Source organism: Neoarius graeffei, chromosome 8 (assembly GCF_027579695.1).
Source record: "Neoarius graeffei isolate fNeoGra1 chromosome 8, fNeoGra1.pri, whole genome shotgun sequence".
NCBI lineage: Eukaryota > Metazoa > Chordata > Actinopteri > Siluriformes > Ariidae > Neoarius > Neoarius graeffei.
The window spans coordinates 36,374,424-36,384,859 of NC_083576.1; the positions used below are offsets into that span (position 1 = coordinate 36,374,424).

At 38.0% G+C, this 10,436-nt stretch overlaps 1 protein-coding gene across 1 annotated transcript; it reads left to right on the forward strand.

The window, feature by feature from the left end:
- The first annotated feature begins 8,254 nt into the window (after positions 1-8,254).
- Positions 8,255-9,733, forward strand: gjb1b (gap junction protein beta 1b). The gene is made up of 2 exons (XM_060926895.1): positions 8,255-8,331; positions 8,517-9,733. The coding sequence occupies exon 2, from the start codon at positions 8,531-8,533 to the stop codon at positions 9,356-9,358; it is 828 nt and encodes a 275-aa protein (XP_060782878.1). The 5' UTR covers positions 8,255-8,331; positions 8,517-8,530; the 3' UTR covers positions 9,359-9,733.
- The last annotated feature ends 703 nt before the right edge of the window (positions 9,734-10,436 follow it).

The window sequence follows — 10,436 nt, forward strand, 5'->3', positions numbered from 1 at the left end:
TGTCTACCGAGCATGTATCATCAGCACTCTCCTATATGGCAGTGAGTCTTGGATGGTGAAAGCCCACCAGGAAAGGAAACTGCACACCTTCCACATGCACTACCTCCGTTGCATCCTGGGCATCACCTGGAGAGACCGCGTCATGAACATTGCTGTGGTACAACACACCGATATGTCCAGTATGTACTGCCTGCTAAAACAATGAAGGACGAGGTGGCTAGGGCACGTGGAACACATGGAGGATGGCAGAATACTGAAGGACCTGCTGTATGGCGAACTAGCAACAGGCAAGCGTCCCACTGGAAGACCGCACTTGAGATATATGGATGTGTGCAAGCGGGATTTGAAAGCCCTAAACATCGATGCAAGTGCCTGGAAGCAACTAGTGCAAGACAGAGAGAGGTGGAGGAAAGAGGTGGGGAAGAGCCTTGCGGCGCTTGAAGAAACCATTGCCAACAAACACAAAGAGAAACAGCAGTGCAGGAAAGCACCACCACCAATACAAACTGCTACAGCTTTTATCTGCATGAGCTGCCAGCGGGACTGTCACTCAAGGATAGGACTACATAGTCACAACCGCCGCTGCTCAAGGACGTCATCTCTGAACACAATTCCATAGTCTCCCAAGACTGACAGATGCCTACTATATATATATGCATATATATAAAACACAGCTGTGGTCAGAAGTTTATATACAGTGACATGATTGTCATCTTGAATATGAATGTCATAGCAATACTTGGGCTTTCAGTAATGTTCTTTTCCTGTGGCAGAATGTACAGCATACATCTTTAATTAAAAAAACCTAGAATTTCGTGCACAAGTTTCAATTTTCTTTGGGTTTTCTGAAATCAACACGGGGTCAAAATTATACATACAGGGTCAAGAATATACATACAGAACACTTAATATTTGGGTAAAATATCTCTTCGCAAGATTCACCTTGACCAAACATTTTTGTTTACCATGAACAAGCTTCTGGTCGAATTCTGGTAGGATATTTCATGACTCTTTATGGTAGAATTGGTAGAGTTCAAATATTTTTTTTCTTGGCATGGACTCGACTTTTAAGTACGGTCCATATATTTTACTGGGGAACAATTTGAAAAAAAAATTTTCTGTTGAGTTAGATTTTTATGCTGATTAAAACTAAAATTGGCATGCTGATTCCAAAATTGCAGTCAGTTTTTTTCTAGCATGTCAAGTTTTTTCTCCACAGCTTACCCTCCAGATAAGCAAAATTCCACTGATTAGCTGTAGTAAGACTTGCCAGCTGATTATGATTGGACTCATCAACAGCTACATGGCAACTTGTTTGTGCAGTCACAATTGAGACAGTGCGGTGAGAGATGTGTGCAGCTCCCAATAGGTCAGTACTATCAATATCTGCAAACAGAAAGCTAGCATAGTACGAATTAAGAGGATTTGTGCTGGCTTTTCTCTTAACCTTGTAACCATGGGCATACCGTTGCAAGTTCTATTTCATTTTATGCTGTTTTTTTTAGTTTTCAAAGCTTGTAACTATTCCATCTTAGTGTTTTATTTACATAGGTATATATTTCCTTTGTTCCAGATCATGTCTGCTCCTGCTACTTCTTGTCGTAAATGCCTAAACAACCCTGACTCTTTTTGCTATATTTGTGGTAGTTTCACCATTCCAAGTCAGAGGGCAAACATCAGTGCATTTGTCAAACAAGCATATTTTGCATATTTTAAAGTAAAACTCGGTGATCAAGACAAGCCATGGGCCCCCCACAAAGTGTGCAAGCAGTGTGTCGAGAGTTTACGGATGTGGACCAAAGGAACACGTGAAAAGTTGGCATTTGGTATCCCCATGGTTTGGCGAGAGCAAAAAGATCATTGCACAGACTGTTACTTTTGTTTAGTGAAAACATCAGGATTTAACAAGAAAAATAAAAGTAAAATAGAATATCCTAATCTACCGTCAGCTATAAAACCAATGCCTCATTCAGCTGAAATTCCAGTGCCAGTTTTCGAACAACTACCTCCTCTAGAAGATCTGAGTGATGTTGAAGAACACAGTGACAGCAATGATGCAGATTTTGAAATTCACGAGGATTCCGTTCGTAAGGGATTTGATCAGCACGAGTTGAATGATTTGGCACATGATTTGGGCCTATCAAAAAAAGCTTCAGAAATACTAGCATCAAGACTGAATGAGAAAAACTTACTTGAACAAGGAGTGAAGGTATCATACTTTCGAACCAGAGAAAGTACATTTCTGCAGTACTTTCGAAGTGACAGCAGCTTTGTGTTTTGCCATAACATTCCTGGTTTACTGAAGGAATTAGGGCTTTCAATTTACAATCCGAATGAATGGCGAATGTTTATTGATAGCTCAAAGCGGAGCTTGAAGTGTGTCCTTCTCCACAATGGCAATTTATTTGGTGCAGTCCCTATTGGGCATTCTGTCTGTCTTTGTGAAGAACACGGAGATGCAAAGAGAGTCATTGAGTTATTGCAATATGACAAACACAGTTGGATCATCTGTGTTGACCTTAAAATGGTGTGCTTCCTTCTTGGTCAGCAACGTGGGTACACAAAGTATCCCTGCTTTCTCTGTATGTGGGATAGCAGAGCTCGAGAGAAGCATTGGGTTGAGACGAATTGGCCTCCAAGATCTGATCTTAAACCTGGAGATCCCAACATTCTACATGAGCCACTTGTTGACAGGAAGAAAATAATATTCCCACCTCTGCACATAAAACTAGGTCTCATGAAGCAATTTGTAAAAGCATTGCCAACTGATGGCGACTGTTTCAAGTACATCATCTTGCAATTTCCTGGACTGTCAATTGAAAAAAATCAAGGCCGGTGTGTTTGATGGTCCACAAATTTGGCAGCTCATCAAAGATGAACAGTTCACCAGGACTATGTCAGACCTTGAGAAGAATGCTTGGTTATCATTCAAAGACGTTGTCAAGAACTTTCTTGGAAATACATGTGCAAGTAATTACACAGAAATTGTTCAGAAACTATTGGAGAGCTACAAAGCACTTGGTTGCAACATGAGTATTAAACTACAGTACATTTTCTGCATTGCCATCTTGCCAGCTTTCCGGAAAATCTTGGTGCTGTTAGCGACGAGCAAGGTGAATGATTTCACCAAGATTTGAAGATTATGGAAGAACGTTATCAGGGTAGATGGGATGTACATATAATGGCTGACTATTGTTGGAGCATCAAACGCGATAGTCCTCAAGTTGAACACTCCAGAAAGAGCTATAAACATAAATTTTTACCTTAACTACTTGCACACAATTATAATTACAGTAGTCATATCCTTTGTAAAAACATAAGTGTTAAATAAACATTGCAGTCATGCCTGTTTCTTTCATATTTCATTGTATGTCAATATTTGTAAATTTTTATAAAACAAGTACATATCTGTTAAATACAATATTTTTCATATTTTTTAAGAAAATGGGGATCCTATAGTTCAAAAACTTGACGTGATAGAGGAAAAACTGAGATCAGTTTTGGATTCCGCACCCAAAAATTAGTTAAAAACAGCTATCAGACCTAACTCAACAAAAATTGTGTTCCCCAGTCAGGACTTGTTTTAAGCTTAATGTTAGCCTGCTTTATCCTCGACAACCAGCTCTGATGCGTGTTTGGGTTCATTGTCCTGTTGTAACTCCCAAGTCCCAAGTCATGTTCAAGTTTCTGATGGTTTATGCTGAAGAATTCTTACGTACAGTAGGTAGTCCTCCATTATTCCATCCACTTTGTGCAATGAACCAGTCCCACTGGCAGCAAAACAGCCCCAGAGCATGATGTTCCTACCATCACCACCAGCTGGTACAGTGCCCCTCTGTACATGGTGGTCATTGTGGCCAAACAACTCAATCTTTGTCTCATCTGACCATACAGCTATCCTCCAGAAGGCTCTTTTCTTTGTCCATATGGTCAGCTTCAAAATTTAGTTAAGCTTGAAGGTGTCAATTTTGGAGTAGGGAGTTATTTCTTGGAAAGCAGCCTCTTAATCCATGGTGATCTGAACTGTAGACAGTGAACCATAAGCTTCCAGTTCATGGCAGGGATGTGCCATGGTGGTTCCCAGGTTGTTCCTGACCATCCAAACCAATTTCCTTTCAGCTGAGGGTGACAGTTTGGGTTTTCTTGAAGCAAAGTGGCTTAGCAAAGTGACTACACCTCACAATAACTTGGATACAATTGTTTGAACTGATCTTGGAATTTGCAGTTGTTTAGAAATGGCTCCGAGAGATATTCTGGAGTTGTGTATATCCTTTTTCTCAGATCTGCACTGAGCTCCTTGGACTTTCCCATTTTAATGTGTGTTGGTCAACCCAATGAGTGCTGTAAACAAACCCTTTTTCTGAAGGCACAGAGAAGCTACCAGCTGTAGCCAATCATAAGCACTAACAGGAAGTTAAGAGACCTCAGCCTTGGCAAGATAAGAAACATTTTGGAAGTTTCAGCACCTCTGAATTAATAATCTAAGTGAGCGTATGTAAATTTTTGACCATGTATGTATAATTTTGACCCTGTGTTGATTTCAGAAAACCCAAAGAAAATTAAAACTTGCGCATCAAATTCTAGTTTTTTTTTTAAATGAAAGATGTATGCTGTACAATCATCCTGCCACATTCTTTTATATATATGGGTCTGTCTCAGAAACTGGTCTCTCATTTGGGACATTATGGTCAAAAAATAAATTTTCTAATTTTACTATTTTATTTTTGCATTTACCTAACACTCAATGTTTCTTTTGTCATGTTTAATAAGAATAAAGATAGTATCTTGCTTTATCTGGCCTCCACTGTGGAAATGTTTTTTATTTCAATTCAAATGCTTTTGTAAAATTGATTTTCATGTAAAATAACTACATCATGAAGAATTAAAGCCCCTCCTTTACAGATGAGTGAAAATATTGAATAAATTTTCTCTTTTTGATTGCTTGGGTTAAAAATGCCAAGTGATGATGACTGAATTGATTATTCACTTAAATATGAATAATATGATACATTTTGGATATATGATATGGTGAAATAGGACAATAAGACACAATGGAAAAATCAAGAACACACTGGAAAGATGAGAATAACAGTGGTGATAAAAGAACAGCGACTGTACCGACTGAAGGTCGCGCGGGTCTCTGCTGCAGCGTGCGAGCAACGGGGCATCACTACCGCACCGGACGGAGCGTGAGGCAGGGGCGGGGCAAAATGACTGGGCCGTAGATTCTGTCAAAAGTTCGATCTAAATTGACCATGGTTGCAAACTATTGGCCAAAAATATGCAAACGCTACGAAATATTAAAGCAAGATGAAAAAGAAACATTCTGTTGCTTTATACTGCAAGACTAAAACAAAATAAAACTGTAAAAACTCATCTTTTCAGTGATAACATCCGAACAGATCACTCGTGTAACAGAAAGACCGCAAATGGAAGCACGATCAACTTCTAACTGTTGGAGTGGAAAATTCCATTCTACACATGCAAATTGTTAATGTGTGTCCTTCCCCGCACACAAATAACATGCTACGGTAAAAAATAGACCACAACTCATTTTATAGCTCAGAAATTCATACAAGACCAGCTACCATTGTAACATATTCTGTAAGAAACATATTCTATACCTAACTTTCAGCTTTCATTTAAAAAAACAAAATCGCAGATTTATAACTAAATTTTTATATGGCGTAGTGATTTTAAGTTACTACTTTTGGTGAGGTAGTGACCTTGACCCTGAGGCTTTCCATTTAGATCAAAACACATGATCATATTGGTTTTGGGTATGCGGAAAATGGAGTTACAACGGTGATCAAATATTTTGCATGATGTTTTATTACGGTTATGATTATTCTGTGAGCGCACCAATCCTGAGGTGTATAAAGTTACAACTTAAAATACAATTAGTGATAACTGTAGACTTTTCAGTGGACTACAACCTTTTAAAGGGAATGCGATGTCGTCAACCATTTATCATGTCCCAGATCAAGCCGCCATTTTCCACAAATTTGCAGAATTTTTGCCAAATTCTGAATATTCACACCAAAAATTTTGTTTTATCTGTATTATTTCAAACCAACATCACCATTCAAAACTGTATAATTTATTGACTGTGAGTATATTTAGTGGGGTACCCCCACAGTACCCAGTTTCTGAGACAGACCCATATATATATATATATATATATATATATATATATATATATATATATATATATATATATATGAAGGTCCTGGGCTTGAGCCTAGTGGCTGACGAGGGCCTTTCTGTGTGGAGTTTGCATGTTCTCCCCATATCTGCATGGGTTTCCTCCGGGTGCTCTGGTTTCCCCCAAAGACATGCAGGTTAAGCTAATTGGTGGCTCTAAATTGATTGTAGGTGTGAGTGTGAATGGTTGTTTCTCTCTGTGTGTTAGCCCTCCATGTGATGACCTGGCAACTTGTCCAGGGTGTAACGTGCCTCTTGCCCATAGTCAGCTGGGATAGGCTCCAGCTTGCCTGCGACCATGTAGAACAAATATAAATTTACACTTTATCACTTAATTCCATGTGTCATTTCATAGATTTGATGTCTTCAGTATCATTCTACAATGTATAAAATAGTCAAAATACAGAAAAACCTATGAATGAGTAGGTGTGTATAGTTCCAGTCAAAAGTTTGGACACACCTTCTAATTTAATAGACTTTCTTTATTTTTATTAATAAATAGACACTTCATGTTTTAATATAATGATAGACTGTCATGTCTCTTTACTTAGTTCAGTGCTTCTTGACATAACATGGATTACTACAGTTGTTGAATAGGGCTATTTACTGTATTTTTATGATTTACTATTTACTATTTGATGAGCTAATTTGCATTAAGATGGCAATAAATTCCACTAATTAACTTACCCAGTGTCAGAAAGCTCTGTCTCAGTTGAAGGTCATGGGTCCTCCAACAGGATAAAGACCCAAAACACACAGTTAAAAGCACCTAAGAATGGCAAAGAACAAAACACTGGACTATTCTGACATGGCCTTCTATGAGGCGTGATCTGAATCCTATCAAACATCTTTGGAAAGAGCTGAAACATTCAGTGTGGATAAGGTTCACTTCAAACCTGAGACAGCTAGAGCAGGTTGCTCAGGAAGAGTGGGCCATACTACCTGTTGGCAGATACAGAAGTCTCATTGAGAGCTACAGAGATTGCTTGCTTGCAGTGATTGCTGCTAAAGGTTGTATTAAAATATTAAATTAGGGGTATCATCATTTTTGTCCATGCCATTTTCATTTGTTTTTCTATGTAAAATATTCAGTTGAATCAACAATCAAAAGCAAAGTCTGATTTGTGTTAAACATTAAATAAACAATGATGGATGCCATTAACTTTAGTCAGTTTCAAGTTATTTCAGAGATAGTGGTGGGTTCTTTTTTTTTTCCCTCTCTCTCTGTGTGTGTGTAAACCAGTTAATATCAAAATGGGTTTTATCATATTTCAGAAGAAACACATGAAATGCATAAGGCAGTGTTATCCTTTAAAACATTCATTCATAAGTAATTCAATTCAAAGACTTTTTTTCTCCCTTAGCCTGCCAGGCACAATAAATTATGTTTCTGAGGTCTTTGTGTCCACACAGATTCATTCTTTTGCATTGGGTAGGAGGAACTTGAGGCATTTGAACTGAATTCCAGGCTTGTTAGCCTCAATAAGGGCCACCATTGTATGTAAATGGATTATATAAGCGCATATGACTTCTATGGTGCGGGGCAGTGGCTAGTGTTGAGAAAACTATTTGCATTTACAAATGGTACGGTGTTCTTCACTGAGCCATTTAATGCAGTGTTTCAACTCTTTTCTGGACATATTTGTGTACTACCACTGCTGAAGGTAACTGAATAAATATTTGTTTTTAATTTACTGATGAGAGCAAATTGTTTTAATAGCTGTCATAGAGCCAGCAATATCCATATATTTTCATTTCATACTGTTTCATATATTGCATTTTATCTCTATACTCCTCCCTACCGTTTAATCAATTTACATGAGTATGATGTTATTGCATATAGTAGATCTGGTTAGGTGGTTTAAAGACAGATAATGTGCTTTTTATAGTGCTGGAGAGGCTGTCACATGGCCTTGCCCAAAATATTGCGATTGGCTTTTCTTTTTGCATCAGGTGACAGCATGTGGCAATAGAGCATCGCCCATGCTCTTTTATTCAACTCCAGGGCACATACAAATTGCACAAAGTGTCCAAATGCCCAAAGAGTCCAAATGTCAAGACTGCACCTGATGGTTGATATTTTTGGACCTGGCAAGGCTTATGCTGCTTACACCACAGGCTGAGCTGGTAAATTATACTTTGAGTTTATTATTAATGTAATGGGCTTGCATTACTATCTTTTTTCATATGGGTATGAAAAAATGGTATGAAAATCTGGCTGTTGTTGATTATATGTTTTACATTTAGGTCAGATTATTAGAATATGCCAACTCTAATTCAGAAATGTTAATAGTTATTTCTTTCTTTCACAGACCTGGAATCAAAAATGAATTGGGCGTCTTTTTACGCCGTAATCAGCGGTGTAAATAGACATTCGACAGGCATTGGCCGCATCTGGCTCTCTGTCATCTTCATCTTTCGCATTCTGGTTTTGGTAGTGGCTGCTGAAAGTGTGTGGGGTGATGAGAAGTCTGGCTTCACCTGCAACACCCAGCAGCCTGGTTGCAACAGTGTGTGTTATGACCAGTTCTTCCCAATCTCTCATATCCGTCTCTGGGCCCTGCAACTGATTCTTGTCTCAACGCCAGCACTACTGGTAGCTATGCATGTTGCTCATCGTCGGCACATCGACAAAAAGATCCTCAAATTATCAGGACGAGGTGGCACTAAGGAGTTTGAACAATTAAAGAATCAGAAATTCAAGATTACTGGTGCACTTTGGTGGACGTATATGATAAGCATAATTTTTCGCATAATTTTTGAGGTGACATTCTTGTACATATTTTATGTAATCTACCCTGATTTCAAAATGGTCCGTCTTGTTAAGTGTGATTCTTATCCCTGCCCTAACACAGTGGACTGCTTTGTTTCTCGTCCAACAGAGAAGACCATCTTTACGGTCTTCATGCTGGTGGTCTCTGGGGTTTGTGTTTTGCTAAACATCGCAGAGGTGCTGTATTTGATAGGTAGAGCATGTGCCCGCTACTTGCAGAAACCGGAAGGAGATGCACAAGGACCTTGGATCACTCAAATGCTGTCCCCCTACAAGCAAAATGAAATCAATCAGCTCATATCAGAGCATTCATTTAAGCCCAGATTGAATTTGGCCAGAAAGAGCCCTGCTGACAAGGGGGAGAGATGTTCTGCCTTTTAGCTGCTGCCTTTTAGCTGCTACCATGTGAGGTTTCACTAATCATTGGTAACTAACTTGGAGTTTCAGTAATCATCACCAGTGTCATCTTTATTAATTTATTGCATTAATGTTAAATTATACAAACATGTTTGATTTTTGCACTTTTCAATGAGAAGCAATTAAAAAATGACAATGGTGAAGAGCAACATCTAGATATATTTTCTGAAGCCTTGGTTGAAGAATGTGAAGGTTCAGGTAAAAGAAGAAGAAACAGCCTAATATTGATACAATTGTTGTCTTCCCGAGGATATTTTTTAGTTTTTCTTTTGGAAGACTCAATAATATGTTACAGTTAATATGTAAAAAAAACCCACTCATATTTAATGTGATGTTAAAAGCTTGGAATACAGTAAAAATCAAACACAATCCATCGCAGATATTTAAATATAGTTATGGGTGTGTGTATATATAATATATAAAATGTAAAATGATACTGGATAAACTGCAAGGCTATAAGGTTATTGTGTTTGTTCAGTGTTTGCAAAATGTAACTTGATGTTCAGAGATTTTCTATTTTGTAGATTAACATTCTGGCTCAACAGAACATATATTTTTAATATGATCTTGCTTACTGCCTTTATTGCAGTCAAATAAATAAAATATATTAATTCTTTGTCTATTAGATCATCTTCACATTTTTTTCTGAATGTAACACATCCTATGGCGTGCTCATTTTACAGAATGAGAAACAAGCTCAAGACTGAGGTAGGCAAGGAATAGGATATGAAGGATATGGTTGTGATTTTCATTGTCTGTACACTTTGAAGTCAACTTTTCTATGATATGAGAGTCTGTAATGCTATATTTTGCCATGCCCTTGGGTCATGTTATGGAAGTCTCAGTGGCTGTCCATGCTGTCACTTGAAATGAAAGGCAAGTGGTGTACTTGATAGTTTACATTAGAGAGTGTGCAATGTACCAAATTTAATCTGAAGAAGAGAAATTGGGAGATTAGCAGAAACCTGTTTTGTAGGATTTGCAACAAGTTTGAATAGTAAGTCAACAGATAATATTCTTTTACTTGAACAACATGGATGCA